We start from the raw sequence: 16,386 nt of genomic DNA, 5'->3' as shown, positions 1-16,386 counted from the left end.
CGATGCGGGGCTCGATCCCAGGACCTGGAATCATGACCTGAGCCGAAGGCAGACGCCTAACAACTGAGCCACCCAGGCGCCCCAGATTTTATTTATTTATTTGACAGAGACGGAGACAGCGAGAGCAGGAACACAAGCAGGGGGAGTGGGAGAGGGAGAAGCGGGCTTCCTGCCGAGTAGGGAGCCCGATGCGGGGCTCGATCCCAGGACCTGGAATCATGACCTGAGCCGAAGGCAGCCGCTTAACGACTGAGCCGCCCAGGCGCCCTTTTTTTTTTTTTTTTTTTTAAAGATTTTATTTATTTATTTGAGAGAGAATGAGAGAGAGAGAGCACATGAGGGGGGGAGGGTCAGAGGGAGAAGCAGACTCCCTGCTGAGCAGGGGGCCCGACGCAGGACTTGATCCAGGGACTCCAGGATCATGACCTGAGCCGAAGGCAGTCGCTTAACCAGCTGAGCCACCCAGGCGCCCCGGGAGAGAGAATCTTAAGCAGACTCTGCTCAGCATGGAGCCCAACACGGGGCTCGATCTCACGACCCGGAGATAACAACCTGAGCCGAAACCAAGAGGCTGACGCTTAATTGACTGAGGCACCCAGGCGCCCCTGTCTTTTGCCTTCTGGTGTTGGGTTGTCCTCTTTCAGTTTCAGCCATTTCGCTGTGGGGAAATACGATGTTGAAGTGTCCCTCACTTCAGAGTGAATGGAAGAGCAACCAGAAATCATTCTCGTTTTCTTGCAAGGGAATCAGAATTAACGTTATCAGATGCGTATGTGTGCTGATGGTTTCAGTAGGCACAGGGCAGACGTTTGATCCTGAGTCTGTCCACTTCAGGAAATCATGCAGGGCAGGCAAGAGCAAGGAAAACAAAAGGCCCACAAACCTTATCTTTGATGATACTATGAGACCGAGAAAACTCACAAAATCAAATTATTTATGAACTGGCTAGGATCAACGGAAACTGGTGAATTGGTGACATAGATTCTAACAACATCATGGACAGCTAACCTAATCGAAGAGGAAGAAGGGAGAGAGCTTCTCAACACAAAGTAAGAAAGGGGGAAATTACTAAAAAAAAAATGATTTTTTTTAAACCATGAGAGACTAGTTTGCATGACTTTTGCAAGTAAACTTAAAAAAATCTGGAAGGAATAAATAATTTTCTAGGAAAATGATTTACCAAAACTTACCTTGGAAAACATAGAAGGTCTAAGTAGACCGATTTCCTTAGAAGAAATAAATGTTTATTTTAAAAATCTCAAAAAGCACTAATCCCTGGGGGTTCCAAAGGAGAATTTTATAAAACCTTTTAAAATGTGATTCCAATACTGTTGAACTGTTGCAGAGACCAGAAAAAGTAAAATTTCCACGTTCCGTTTAGGAAGCAAAAATAGAGCATTGGTTGGTACCAAAATCTGACAAAGTTTGTACAAGAAAAAAAGTTGCAGACCAATATCACTTATTAATACCTATCTTAAAATCCAAAATAAAATGTTAGTGGACAGAATTCGGCAGCATATAAAAAACAGTGCATTTTGATAGACTATAAAAGTGAATATAATCCTATCAGGTGGACAAATCAAGTTGTGGAACATTATGCAGAGAATGCTAGAACATGAAATGACGGAGACTAGAAGGGGAAGATAAGAGTATGCATTTGTATCTGGACAAGTACAAGCAGTACCAAGGATTGTTGCCTCGTCTCGGGGGCGGTGGTGGTAATGGGTGGGCTGGGAACAGAATGGAAGTAAGATTTTTCTCAATACCCTTTTCATGTTGTTTGATTTCTTTTAACTGTTGCATATGTTACCTATTCAAAAAATAAAATTCCATCTGAAGAAAAGAACTGTGTTTCTGTCCTTTTTTTGGAGGGGCTGGGAGCGATTGTCTTGTTCCGTGCTGGATTTCTTTTTTGTTTGTTTTTGTTTTTTTAATTCATTCAACAAATATTTATTGCCGGACAATGTTCTAGGCTTATTTGTTAATCACTCAAGAGTATTACGGATTTTTTTTTTTTTGCCTCCCTGGGTCAGTGGCAGCATTTTCTAGTTTCTCCTCAAGTGTAGGTGTTAAAGTCTCTAGCTGTAGGGGTTAGGGACTATTTTTAGGAACTACGGATAATTCTGTAAACTGTATCCATGGCATTTATAATTTGCTCACCTTGGTTCCACAGAGAGAACCTTAACCTCTCTGTTGTGCTTCATCCAGACACAGGAAGAGATATGCGTGGAATCATGTTAAAAGAAAGATGGCATTATAATCCAAATTTTATTTTTTTGTGGGGGCAGTGGAGTAATAATTCATTTGCTTTAACTGTGTCTGCATCAGCTGATGGGACTATGTATTTCTTCTAAAAGTCATGCGATGCATTGTAGGGTTGGTTTCCCCTATGGGCCAAGAAACAGTAGGATTGTCCCCGAATTGGGTGTTGGCTGGAATGCACGAGCCTCTCCTGTTTATGCAGAAGCCAAGTGCCATGACCTGAATCACATAGTCTGCTTTTCCCCACATGTCTTCTACTCCTGATCACCATGTGCTTTCTTTTCCTAACAGAGAAATCATTGCCCTGGTGGCTCAGGTGATGCCCTTCTCTGCTGTTTCCTATTTGTTTGAAGCTCTTGCTGTAAGTATTATGCAATATTCCCTTTATTTTTTATTTTATTTTATTTATTTATATTTGAGAGAGCGTGCGCACAAGTGGGGGAGGGAGGGGTAGAGGGAGAAGCCAACTCCCCGTTGAGCAGGGCCCCTGATGAGGGACTCGATCCCAGAACCCTGGGATCATGCCCTGAGCTGAAGGCAGACGCCTAACCGACTGAGCCACCCAGCCACCCTGCAGTATTCCCTTTCAGCACCTTTATGATCTGTGTGTTTCTTCTGATGGTGGTAAATTTAAACAGAAGAGAGCAGCTAGGGTGGGGCAGGTAGGTGATACTGAATATTTTTAGCGTATTCGCTTGACAAGAACACTGATACGTGATTATGGATTTTTAAGTCCGGGTCCCCCCGGGATGGGACGTGCTCGGGATGGGAGTCTTTCCGAAGCCTTGGCAACGTTCTCACGGATGGATGTTTTCTGCCTACAGTGCACAAGTGGTGGTGTCCTGCGGGGGAGCGGCAACCAGAGGGTTGGGGCCATTGTCAATACCATTGGGTATTACATGATTGGTCTCCCCGTTGGGATTTCGCTGATGTTCGTAGCCAGGATGGGAGTGGTTGGTAAGCCTTTACCACGGGCCCCAAAAATGACTCTTGGAACATGTAGGCTTTTTTGGGAGATTTGGCTCTGGAAGTTCACGCCCCTCTTACTCCTCTTCCACACTGACGTACTTGAGCAAAGCAGGATGACTTTTCTTTTCTTTTCTTTTTTTTTTTTTATTTCATTTTATTCATGAGAGACAGAGAGAGAGAGAGAGAGAGAGGCAGAGGGAGAAGCAGGCTCCCAAGGAGCAGGAAGCCCGATGCGGGACTCGATCCCAGGACCCTGAGATCATGACCTGAGCCGAAGGCAGACGCTTAATCATCTGAGCCACCCAGGCGCCCTCTTTTCTTTTTTTTTAATATTTTATTTTATTTATTAGAACGAGAGAGAGAGAGAGCATGAGAGGGGGGAGGGTCAGAGGGAGAAGCAGACTCCGTGCAGAGCAGGGAGCCTGATACGGGACTCGATCCTGGGGCTCCCGGATCATGACATGAGCCGAAGGCAGTCGCTTAACCGACTGAGCCACCCAGGTGCCCCAGGATGACTTTTCTATTCCTCTCCCTGTCCTGTGTCATCAAGTTCTCACTTCTTCCACGTTGGTGACAGCAGGAGTGCTGAAGACACCTTCAGAAGTGTACCTTTGGTGGCCCCAGTTCTGTCCTTTGGTGACAGCCCTTTTATGGTGAGACCTTGAGGGCGAGTCTGCAGGACGAGTTGAGGCCATTATAAACTGGCCCTATTGGAGTGTTTGGGGTGAGGCGGGAGAGGCCAGGGGTCAGCCTTGCTGTGATTCTTCCAGAACTCTGACAACGTACATGGTGTGGTGTCTGTATACATTCATGCCCCCCTGTCACACCTGGAGCTGTGCTCTGGAAGTCACCTTCATGGCCATTCTGTACCTTCCACCTCCTGCCTGGTATGACCTTTTAAGCCATGTGTCTTGCAGGTCTCATCCCGAAGGGCATGGGTGTGATGTGTGTGAACATTACAGAAGGCAGGGGACTGTTTATCACCTTACCACCTGTGGAGGAAAGACCCTAATCCACAGCATCTGGAATTACCAGAGCTGATCTTTAAAAGAGTAGGGAAACAAAAGACTGCCCAGCTTTGATTTCTAAAATAATTATTTGGAATACATTGGCAGTTAATAAATGATTCTATTAAAACCTGAACATGTTATCTTTGGGTGAAGTAGTGATGGACTTATTTATCCATCAGTACTTGGCAGGTCTGGAGCGGTAAGAAGTCATCTGATACCTCGAGTGAACTCCCCATCCCATTATGCTGCACGTTGTTCTCGAGGTCAATAATATTTTAATGAAAAATACGGGAGATGTTCGAAGAATGGAGTTGCCAATGCAAAGTTCACTGGACTTTCATCATGGTGCAGGAAATTATTTAGCTGAGTTTCTGGCATTATTCATATTTTGGATTCGCCAGTGGCGTAGCTAAGGGAAATTGTAGAGGAACCTACTTAAAAATATAGATCTAAAAAAATAAAAATAAAAAAATAAGTTAAAAAAAAATAAAAATATACACCTATCTTATGTTCCCAGTGCTGTACAAGGCCCACTTGTTCACTTGAGAAAAGCACACCTAGTATGTGCAAAGTAGAGGGAGTTAAGAATCCCTTAAAAGAAGTGCCGTGGGAGAAATTGCCAGTTATAAAGTACATTCTGGGGGTGAAATGGGCAGCATGGTGGCTATAGTTAATAATACTGTATCGCATGTTTGGAGGTTAACTAAGGGAGCAGATCTCAGAAGTTCTCATTGTCAGAAAAAGAACTTTGTAGCAATATGTGGCAAAAGGTTACCAAGATTTATTGTGATCATTTCGCAATATCCACAAATACTGAATCATGATGTTGCACGCTTGAAACTAATATGTCCGTTATATCTCAGTTTAAAAAACGCTGGGATCTCTGGGCAGGTGAGGGCTCCGTGAAAAGACTCTAGTCAATCCCTGCCACCCACCTCTTCCAGAAAAGAAGTATAATACGAACTGTTTCGAATATTGTGTCACTATTGGTAGGGTCCAGAGTGTATCTACACAGAGTGTAGGACAAGCATCATAAGGCTACCCTTAATACCCTCTTGGGCAGCTCCAGCGAATCATGAAGTCCCTATCAGAATCCCCTGGGAGGCTTTTCAAATACACACTTTTCTAGGGGATTCTGATACTCATCATGTTTTGGGATTTCTAGGTTGAGTCAAAAATCTTTTAAATGGTGTATAGTGAAATTCCTGGAAATGTAACTCATCACTTTCAAATTACAGCTAGAGATAGCTGGTTATTTTCTGTTTAGGGTGGTTAGGGTAAGCTGGTAGTTTTTATGGATTGGAAACACTGGAACTGGTCGTTTTTATGGATTGGGAACACTGATATGTGTGTGTGTGTGTGTGTATTTCCTGTTATTAGTTCCTTATAGGAATGGCAGGTGGCCATCAACTTTACTCTTCTAAATATCGGGCTGATCACTCCTGAAACGTGATATGGGGGTGATTGGTATCAAGGAGCAGAAGTGTAAACTATGCACCAAATCTGCCTACCTGAACCTGTAAACCCAGTCTAGTCACCTTGCCCTTACCTAGATCTCGATGGCTGTGGAAATAAAGACCAGCCAAATGGGAAAAGCAAAGGCCATTTATCCTGAGCTTGCTCCAGCAAGGGACTTGGCCACCATCACTAGAGTTTTGGCAGAGACCCAAAGGCAGGCAGAGGAGTGAGAGCTTCGTGGTGGGGAACAGGGGAAAGCATCAGGTATACCCTGATAGGGATGCTGGTGGCCTGGGAAAGAGGTGGGATGACTAGAGGTGGGGCGTCCTGTGTGATTGGTCAGGCAGGGGTGCAGCTTTGGTTTTCTCTGCTTGGCCCTAAGTTGGAAGCAGGGACAAAAATTAAGGAAGCTGTCAATTACTGATCATGTTCTGGCCATTTGGGGTCAACTGTTAAGGAAGTTATTGTTGAGATCCCTGGAGTATCCCGAGAGATAGCAGTGGCCTCCCGCAAATCTGATGGGTAGCAGGCTGGCTTTGGGGGTGTTTGTCATAGATCGGGGTTTCCTGGGTATATTGCTGCATGCAGGTGGTGGATCATAGTTTTTTTATATATGGTGTGACCCTTGTCTGTGTATTCGGGACCTCAGTCTCTCTTTCAGGGAAAACTAGAGACTCAGGGTATTCAGGGAAAACTAGAGAGCCAGATCTTCATTGGGATTATTAATCATCTTCATAGTCAACTGTATTGCAAGGTCTTCTTGAGCTCCTTGATGTTGTCCATCATGGCGATCAACCCATGGGAGAGCGGCTGCACAGAAACATTCAGGACTTGGGAGAAAATGCAACCAACCAGCATCACAACCACTGATAGGGTCCCTTCCAACAAGGTTCAGGAGCAGTTTCTCTCTGCTGTCTTTTCCAGTAGATGAATTCTCCTGGGTAAAGATTATGAAGAAGCTGTTTAGGAAGACGTTGTGGAAGGCAGCCTTAAGCTGTTGGCGGTAGGACCCTGGTGATAGTTTGCATGAAGCCGGTCAGTCTGGTCGGTCTGGTATTGGGGGTGAAATCCCTAGACACAGGCCTTCCAGTTCCTAATTCATAGGGGATAACCGATGTGTCCGAGGGAGTTGACTGTATGTTGTATATAGGGTGCAAGACCATTGGGAATACCTTTGGCCAAGGGAGCTCAAGGGTTTCTGAAAGTTTTGCTAATTTCAATTTAAGGATGACATTGGTCCTTTCTACTTTTACCAGAAGATGGCGGGTGATGAAGACAGGATAGTTTTTTTTTTTTAAGATTTTATTTATTTATTTGACAGAGAGCACAAGCAGGGGGAGCGGCAGGCAGAGGGAGAGGGAGAAGCAGGCTCCCCGCTGAGCAAGGAGCCCAATGTGGGACTCAATCCCAGGACCCGGGATCATGACCTGAGCCAAAGGCAGACGCTTCACCGGCTGAGCCACCCAGGCGCCCCGTAACGTTGATGTTTTTTTTTTTTATTTTTATTTTTATTTTTTTTATTTTTTTTTAAAGATTTTATTTATTTATTTGAGAGAGAGAGAATGAGAGACAGAGAGCATGAGAGGGAGGAGGGTCAGAGGGAGAAGCAGACTCCCTGCCGAGCAGGGAGCCCGATGCGGGACTCGATCCAGGGACTCCAGGGTCATGACCTGAGCCGAAGGCAGTTGCTTAACCAACTGAGACACCCAGGCGCCCTTTTTTTTTTTTTTTTTTAAAGATTTTATTTATTTGAGAGAGAGAGAATGAGAGACAGAGAGCATGAGAGGGAGGAGGGTCAGAGGGAGAAGCAGACTCCCCGTTGATGTTTTATAATGGGCTCTTTGAACTCTCCAGAGATTGATCTTTTGAGGCCTCACATAGGACTAGAGCCTGGTTAAAGCAGCTTTACTGGCATAAATGATGTGTGAAGGTCTCCTTCAGCTTCCACATTTTCTTGTCCGACGTGGATCACAACCTTTAAAATAGCCGCCTGTCTGGGAAATAGAAGTGCATTTAAAAGCTCCTTGGGGCGCCTCGGCACAGCTGGTTAAGCATCCCAACTTTTGGTCTTGGTTCATGGTCTCGGGGTTGTGGATCGAGCCCCATTTCGGGCTCTGTGCTCAGCGCAGAGTCTGCTTGGGGTTTTCTCTCCCTCTGTCCCTCCCGCTCATGCTTCTCTCTCTCTCTCAAATAAATAAATCAATCTTAAAAAAAAAAAAAGTTCCTTAACTTGCTGTCCATCTATGATGGGGGTTCCAGCAGAAGAGAGAAACCCGCTGTGTTTCCCAAGCACCCCCAAATCAGGGGCTGCTTTTCCAAAAGCATCAATCTGCTGTCTGCACATATGTTTCTTCTCTGGTCTTTGCTGGCTGACGTGCTTTAGGAAGCACAGTAGGGTCTGCCGTCCGTGGTGCTTGCAGGTGGAGGGGACTGTATTCCAAAGGAGAGCTCCCACTAGGGGTAGACATCCTGCCTGATAACGTCCAGCTTCAGTGCTAAGGTGCGATTCACCAGCAAATACTACTAGGTCAGAGTTGTCAAGAAGGGTCTCGAATAAAGCTTAGTGAGGTACGGAGAGTTCCCTAGTGCAGGGAAGACAATCACCAGGCTGCCCTGCTTCTGGGAGTTTAGGGGAGTGGCAGGGCTCAGGGGGGTTGGGGGGGCGAATGGTAGTGTGAGAGGAAAGGATGTACCAACAGAATCTCCTAAGCGGTTAATCCGCTGGCTGAAAAATGCTGTGTGTTCTCAGCAGTGGTATCTGTGCTTCATGAGGAACTGTGAGGTCTGGGGGTTGGGGGGAGTCTAGAACTTGCTCATCAGAAGCATCCACAGGTTTTGAGGCATGGAAGCTATTGCCTGAAGACAAGAGGGAGAAGCCTTTGCATTGGGGTCAGGAGTAAGACTATGGTAAACACTGGGCTTTGGATGGTTTCCCTGAGCTTGAGTTAAAACCCCAGGGGTTTGTCCAGATGGCCCAGGTGCAAATAGACAAAATGGCTTTTTTTGTAGTTAGGGATGCCTGGGCTTTAAAGAGGATGTAGAGAAGCCTTCTTCAGATTCCAGAAGCCTGTTTATGTAGGGGCCTCCTGAGCAGAGGGCCCGTCACTCTGGACTTAGTCAATTCATAAAGAGGTATTGCAATCTCAGGGAAATTTGGCTCCTGCTGTCTGCAATATCCAGCTAAACCTAGAAATCCTACATAGGTCAGACCCTAAATGAACTGTGTTCTCGCAAAATTGTGATTTTGTTTTTGAAACTGTGTCCCTTTTGTGCCAAGGCTAAGAACAAGAAAACGGGATTTGATTTTCTTTTTTTTTAGTGGCAGTTACAAGGGCCAGTCCAGGGAATGAGAAGACCTCTAGCTATGACTTTCAGCTCTAGGTTTGATTCCCTTCGTTTGCCTTGAAGGGATGCTGGAGGAGGTTAGGTAGCATTTGGTAGGAGCCATCTGAACTTTTACGCATCTTGCTGCAATTATTGGGCTATGTCAGTAGAATATTAAGGCCATGGAATGTCAGGTGCAGGGTCAAGATCCGTGTCTGGGGCCCGCGTCCAATATAATAGAGGAGGCAAGGTCTATCCAGAACAGCCCTGACTTGACTATGAATAGAGGAGTCCTCTGGGACCTCAAGACATGGTTCCCTCCGGTGTGCCTTTGATACCACAGTTCCATCTGCAAAGTCAGTCTTTGCCTCTAAAATTCTGCAGGGGTGGTAATCACAGCAGGAGGGCGTGTTTCTTTTTTTTTAAAGATTTTATTTATTTATTTGACAGAGAGAGACACAGTGAGAGAGGGAACACAAGCAGGGGGAGTGGGAGAGGGAGAAGCAGGCTTCCCGCTGAGCAGGGAGCCCGATGCGGGGCTCGATCCCAGGACCCTGGGATCATGACCTGAGCCGAAGGCAGACGCTTAACGACTGAGCCACCCAGGCGCCCCGGAAGGCGTGTTTCTTAAGGGTTCAAGGGTTCCAGTTAAAGATTGGGAGATTGGGAAAATCTGTGGCTTATTTGAAATACCAATCACCCGTGTGGTATGTATAGCCTGAGGCCGAGGTTGGGCAGGGGTGACAGGGTTGTACATAGAAAGAGTGGCAGGCGTCCATCAGGCGTTGATGACGACGACCATCTATATTTACAGTTAATTCCCCTGGAGTGTTTAATGAGTGCTTTTTGCCTTCCGCAAGCACTCTCGCTGACCTGAAACAAGAGACTTTTCTTTGTTTTGGTTTATCTTTCCTAGTGTCCCTTCTGTTCACAGTATCTGCAAGTTGTCCTTGTAGTAGGTGGTTGGCTGGGGGCGGTTGGGGGATGGGCCCCCCAGCTGTCTCTCCGCAGGGCCCCACGTTTACTTTGGGTCTTGTCTCATTTTTGTCCCAAAGTCCTTTCCAAGTATTCTGCCAGGTGTTGTCGTTCAGCGCAAGGGCAATTTTTCATATCAGGTTCTGTTTTCATATGAGGGCTCCGATTTCAGTTTTAATTTTCTCACGGACCTAAGGAGACAAAAGGGTGGCTATTGTTGACATATCAGCACCTTCTCTGACTCCCAAACGACAGGTAGCACGGGCGGGCGGAAGACCAAAAAGAGTGCTCTCTGGATCAAGGCCAAGGTCTCAGGACCCGAAACTGTAACAGGAGAACCTCCTCTGGTTTTCCTGGTAGCCCGCAGCAGAGTTGGTCCAAATGGATGCCTGTTGGGTGAGAACCACAAACTCATGGGTCTAGGAGATCGGCGCACGTGACGGGCTGTGTCCTGGACTCTAGTCTTGGCCTGTGACAACACTTAACCCAGCACCGCAAAAAAATAGCACAAGACACAGCAAAAAGGATGAAAAAGAATGACCTGACACCACCAAGGACACCAAACAAATGGGAACCAATGGTATCCAGGTACCAAACCAAAGAGGAAATGGCCAAGGAGCTCACTGTAAAGAGATTGGGGTGTGGACCTGGCCCCAATTTACCACGTCCTCTTGGACTGCACACACCACGAGCAGAAAGGCACAAGGAGCCTCTGTGGGTTCCACATCTGGTTGGATGCTGGGGTCCATGTTTGGTAGCGTGGGCCAGGTCTTGGGGGGCCTCCATGATGGGTTGTGGAAGTAAAGACCAGCTCGATGCAAAAAGCAAAGGCCATTCATTCTGAGCTTGCGGCAAGCGAGTCAGCCACCAGCACTTGGATTTTGGCAGAGACCCAGAGGCAGGCAGAGGGGTGGGAGAGCTTTGCCGTGGGACAAAGGGGAGGGCTCAGGTGGACCCGATGGCCTGGGAAAGCTGGAGGCGAGCTGGGTAGAACTGAGGCGTCCGGTGGGATTGGTCAGGGGTGCACGTTTGCTTCTCTCTGGTTGGTCCTAAGTTGGAAGCAGGGACAAAAATTAGGGAAGGTGTCAATTACTAATCAAGTCGTGGCTATTTTGGGTCAGTTATTGCAGAAGTTATGATTTAGTTCCCTGGATTGTCCCTGGAGTCTGATGTGTCCCCGGCTGGCTTCGTGGGTTTTTTATTGTAGATCAGGGGTTGGTTTTCTGGACGGGTTGCTGTAGGCTGTGGATCAGAGTTCTGTTTTTACCTACGGTCTGACGATTGCCCGTTTGAATATTCAGTTCCTCACCATTGACCAAAGAAACCCTCCTGGCTTGGGGCGTCCCTCTGTGTCTTGTGTGGGTTTACTAGGTAGAGTGTGATGGTACCTTGGGATCCACAAGGCCCTTCCCGTCTTCCATTCCCACTCAGCCTCTCCTTTTGTGTGGTCATCTCTCTCTGCGGATGACCGTGTCCTGGGAGCTCTGGAAGTCTGTGCCCAAAGCCCGTAAGGGCCTGCAGGAAGCGCCAAGGGAGGGAACATACAAGGCTGCTGACCTCTGCATTTTGAACATGTCAGTCTAGGAAAATAGAACATAGCAGTTCGGAAGTACAGAACTCTTAGAAGTTAGAAATAGTTTGTCCTGGGAACTTCATTTCCTTATAACTGGCACTTCTCTTAATTGTTAGGCTCCCACAGGCCAAAAATAGCCTCTGAACGTCAGGTCTGAGATCCAGAACGCTGGGCAGGGACTTGCCCTGGGCCTCCCAGAACCTTCTGGAAACCAGAGGAGAGAGCACGTGCGAGGTCTCTGGCTCACTGTGGGCTCCACACCAGGCCATGAGAGCAGATTCTCAGAAGTGACATGGGACCAGCTTATTCCCCAGGGGCAGCCGGTTTCCCACGGAATTAACCTCTTAAATATTTCCACTTCTAGGTCTGTGGTCAGGGATCATCATCTGTGCGATCACGCAGTCTCTGTGTTTTCTCGGCTTTATTGCTCGGCTAAATTGGAAAAAAGCCTGTGAGGAGGTAACTATGCTCATTGCTGGCCGGGTAAAAATTCCTGTCCTAGAAAACAAACAATCAGCTCAGGCTCGCTCTCTCATTTTGGAAGGGTCTTTCCCCTTTTATCGCCAATCCTACTTTGTCTTTGTTGTTTTAGCTGCATTTAATTCAGACGCCAAGGGCCAGATGACCCTGGATTTTAATCCATTCCCCTTTGTTTTATGCATTGAATAAAAAAATAGGGGTTCCTTTCTTCCTTGCGTCTCATACTAAGCTACCACCCTTACGCCTGAAAAGCCAATTTTAGGACAAGATTTGGAACAGGAGAGATAGGTGGGAATGCCAGCGAATTTATCCTGACACTTTTTTATGATCCCCAAATATTTCATGAAGATACCTGCGTCCATCTGTCTCTCCAACTTGCTAGGGTCAGTGTGGGTCTGAAAATAGATGGTAGATAAAAGAGGTAAAGGGAAGGGCAAGGAAGGGATTCTATGATCTTGGGCCCCGCATTCCCCCTCATGTGCTTTTTCCATCCATCTTTCCCCCACCCACGGATGCCGTGTCAATCATTCGGAAAGACAATTCCATACTTACAGACTAGAGAAGCTCCAACCACATGTCAGCTAAAGAAAATGCCTTGGTTTTTCCTACACTGGGTAGTCAAGTCAAATGTTCTATTAACACTATGTTCTATTAACACTAAATAAAGCCTTGTGGATTTACTTCGAGTTTCATCTTCTAGGCTCAGATCCATGCCAATTTGAGATTCCTTGTGGCCCAGGATGGGACTTCTGCTGCCTGTCAGGACCCAGGTAGGGAGTAACTGCCTCAGCTCTTGGAACAGGCCTCTCCCGGGGGGTCCTGAAGGGGCCATCGGTGGGACACAACCAGATTTGCTGCCATGAGCTCCCACTGAACTCGGGCAATAAAGTTTCAGAAACAAATGATAAAGTCACACAAACCTGAGGTAAACAGACTTGGTAGTTTGCTTGCATTCCAGATATTAATACACTACTATAGATGATTAGAGGTTGCAGGTCATCCATTCCTTGGCTTACTCATAGAAGCATTTCACAGGCATTTCTAATGCTTGGTGATCCTGTGCTGTGACCTTATCTTGGAGAGACTGACATGTTTGTGTTCGTGGGGTTTCCCCATCCCCCAGGCCAACACACAGGTGGGCTTTAAACAGATTATTGTTTTTAACTGTTGCTTCTGGGGGGCAGCATGCAACTGTGGGTATTGTTTTCCTTCTGTCCAATTAGTAACCCCCCCCCGCCCCCGCCGATTCCCAGTTCCTCGGGCAGTGAGTCATGGACTCACACTCTGTTCCTTGCTTCTTTCTAACCGAACCCCTTTGAGCTCACGGGCTGGCTGAATGACAGCTGGCCCCCATTCTGCCATTCCCATAGTTCTCATTTACCTTGTCTGGTCCCCTGTGTGCCTGGTTATCTTTGATTGTGTTCCCGATCTTGTATTTGAACATTGTCTGTAGAAGTAATTGGAAGCCAGCGATGATACCGGTCTTCAGAGAGGATTTTCCTTTGCTTGCGTCAAACTCTTAGGGTTACTAGCTGTGTAGGGCAATTTCAACAACTGAGTTTCCTGGACCACCCAGCTGACTTGGGAGGCAACAGGGGTGAGGGCTGGTTGACTTCTGGTTCGTCCTTAATTCTTGGACACAGCCTTTGAGTTTCAGCCTGAAGTACAGAGGGGTTTTCCTCGGTAGGGACTGAACTCCCCAAAGCTTTGCTCAGTCCAGATGGAGAATTCTCAGGTCCAGAGCGGCCCCAAAGGCTGGCTCCCAACTCTGGGTCTCCAGCTTCCCCTAGATCTTGCCCTGGTGACTTTTTGTTGCCTTGGTAGCACTCTTGACACTTTCAAGATGATACTTTTATTTTGTCCAGCTTTCATAATTATCTTCAGAGGATGATTGGTCCAAATTTTCTACCATGTACCATTTATAAAAGCAGGGTAATAATACGTCATAGTACCTCATACTACTGTCGTGAGAGGCAAGTGAGCTTCGTACATGTTAAGTGCTGAGAACGATGCCCGATGTGGAAAAAGCATTTTTTTAAAAAGATTATTTATTTGAGAGAGAGGGGCCAAGGGAGAGGGAGAAGCTGACTCCCCCGTTGAGGAGAAAGCATTTTGTGAGTGAGAGCTGGTGTTATTCTATTGGAAATTGTTTTCTCTCACAGCTGCGAGGGCATCGTCACATTCCTAATATCCACTATGCTTTACGAAGAAGTCCGATGCCCATCATCTTCTTGTTCTGTTAGGTTAACTGCCTTTATTTTTTCCTTCGGGAGGTGTGGGAAGACTGGATGTCCATCTGAGTCACTATCCTGCTGGATGCTCAGTAGGCCTTCTACGCGAAGATTCTCATCTCTCTTCAGTTCTGGGGATGGCCTTGAATTATTTCTTTGGTTATTCTTCTCCTCCGTTGGCCTTGTTGTCCTTCTGGACTGCTAATTAGATGAGTGTTGGCCCCCTGAAAACTTCCCCTATGAACCTTAACTTCGAGAGCCCCCATATTCCTCTAGCTCTTGTGGTGGGGCAGAGCTCCCTAGAAGACCCAAGCCGATAACAATAGGATTCAGTCAGAGTTTGTGAGTGAACAAACAGAGAGGTCCTCTGAGATGGAATTTCTTTTATTTATCCAAGGTAGCAACTACTTTCTGAATAAACTTTCCCCCGGCTAGGAACACATATATATGGCATCTTTTATACAAATGAAAAAAATATCCTTTTACACTGCTAACTAAGTTCCTTTTTCCCTTCAGTCGCTTCAGTGGGCCCTGAGAACCGTGGAGGAATTTTAATGCGAGTTGTTGGAAGAAGAGCTGAGACTCAGTTGGACCAGCAGATGAGCCAAGAAGAACGTCTTGAGGCCGATCCAAGGGACGAGACTATGTTGACTGGGACACAGTTGGTGGTGCGGCGTGGGCTTCTGCTCCTGGGGGTCATTTCCGTCTTGCTCGTAGGGATTTTAGTGAGAGTATATGTCAGAGTTGAGTGATAGGCAAAAGAGAGAGGGAGAGTCAGGTCAAGTGATACTTAGAAAAATTCATAGGCCCAATGGTGGGAATTTGTTCTCAGGTTAGTTTCAACTGTGCCCATGGGTTTCAAGAATTGAGAGTGCAAAGTTAACGTTTTCTAATGAAGAAAAGGAACTAAGGTACAAACTATGTTCTTGTCCAAGACAGCGTGAAAGTTTAGAGTGATGATCATTCAGTTCATGCACCATTGTCTCAACCAAGGACCACTGTGTACTGACTGCATTCATCTCATAACTTTGATAGTTCTTACTGTTTCTTTAGTTAAAACCCCTGTACGGAGTGCTTAAGGTTTCCTACTGTTTGAGTTATTTAAAATGTATTTTGCAATATATCTTCCCTTGTGCCTTCAGTGATTATTCAACGGGCGAATGGCATTCGTTAATACTCAGTTGGGATCCACATCTCAGGCGCTATGGGCAATGGTGTCGCTTGAGGAAACCAAACGGGGAGAAGACCTAGATTAAGCAGAAAGGAGTCAGGTGGCATTGATGAGCAAGCTTCCTGTTAAGGACCTGTTTTATTTTTTTTATTTTTTTATTTTTTTATTTTTTAAAGATTTTATTTATTTATGTTATTAGAGAGCGAGAGAGAGAGAAACAGCATGAGAGGGGAGAAAGTCAGAGGGAGAAGCAGGCTCGCCGCCGAGCTGGGAGCCCGATGTGGGACTCGATCCCGGGACTCCAGGATCATGACCTGAGCCGAAGGCAGTCGCTTAACCAACTGAGCCACCCAGGCGCCCAAGGACCTGTTTTAAAATCTGTTTGGGCTGACATGGATTGGCAGAGACAAAGAGGAAGCTGTGGGCCTCACTGAGAACCAGCACTTCATTTTTCTAGAGTGGTAGGCCTCACACAGAGCGGAATAAAGGGTTTGAAGAGCTAATCCAGGCAAAGGAAGAAGTCAGACCCTTTCCTGTGTTGATAGAAGGGGGGATTGTAAAGTTGGAAGGCAGAAGAAATGAAAAGAGGGGTCCAGGAGAGGGGAGGCTAGGGGCGGGGGTCCTGTCTTTGTCTTTAAGAAGGCACCCCAGCGGGGCACCAGGGTGGCTCAGTTGGTTAAGCGTCTGCCTTTGGCTCAGGTCATGATCCCAGGGTCTTGGGATGGAGCCCCACATCCACATGGAGCCCCACATCGGTTCCCTGCTGAGCAGGGAGCCTGCTTCTCTCTCTGCCTCTGCTTGCCACTACCCTGCTTGTGCTCTTTGTCAAATAAAATCTTTAAAAAGGAAAAAAAAATGCACCAAAAAGGCACCCCAACTTTGGGTGGCAAACATGGTATATCCAGGAGGTTTTGTGTAGTTGTGTCTCAAAAG

At 46.6% G+C, this 16,386-nt stretch overlaps 1 protein-coding gene across 1 annotated transcript in view; it reads left to right on the top strand.

Moving 5' to 3' along the window:
- The window catches only part of LOC118523718 (multidrug and toxin extrusion protein 1-like), a 54,970-nt gene extending 39,220 nt beyond the window's left edge, over positions 1–15,750 (top strand). The window contains exons 12-16 of the mRNA XM_078066361.1: positions 2,495–2,623; positions 3,087–3,219; positions 11,936–12,030; positions 12,752–12,821; positions 14,799–15,750. Coding sequence (XP_077922487.1) covers positions 2,495–2,623; positions 3,087–3,219; positions 11,936–12,030; positions 12,752–12,821; positions 14,799–15,034 — 663 coding nt within the window. The 3' untranslated portion in view covers positions 15,035–15,750. The remainder of the gene's footprint in view (positions 1–2,494; positions 2,624–3,086; positions 3,220–11,935; positions 12,031–12,751; positions 12,822–14,798) is intronic.
- Positions 15,751–16,386: the final 636 nt, after the last annotated feature.

This window comes from Halichoerus grypus, chromosome 2, assembly GCF_964656455.1.
Source record: "Halichoerus grypus chromosome 2, mHalGry1.hap1.1, whole genome shotgun sequence".
Lineage (NCBI taxonomy): Eukaryota > Metazoa > Chordata > Mammalia > Carnivora > Phocidae > Halichoerus > Halichoerus grypus.
Note: the sequence above shows the minus strand (reverse complement) of the source record. Positions and strands in the feature narration are given on the sequence as shown.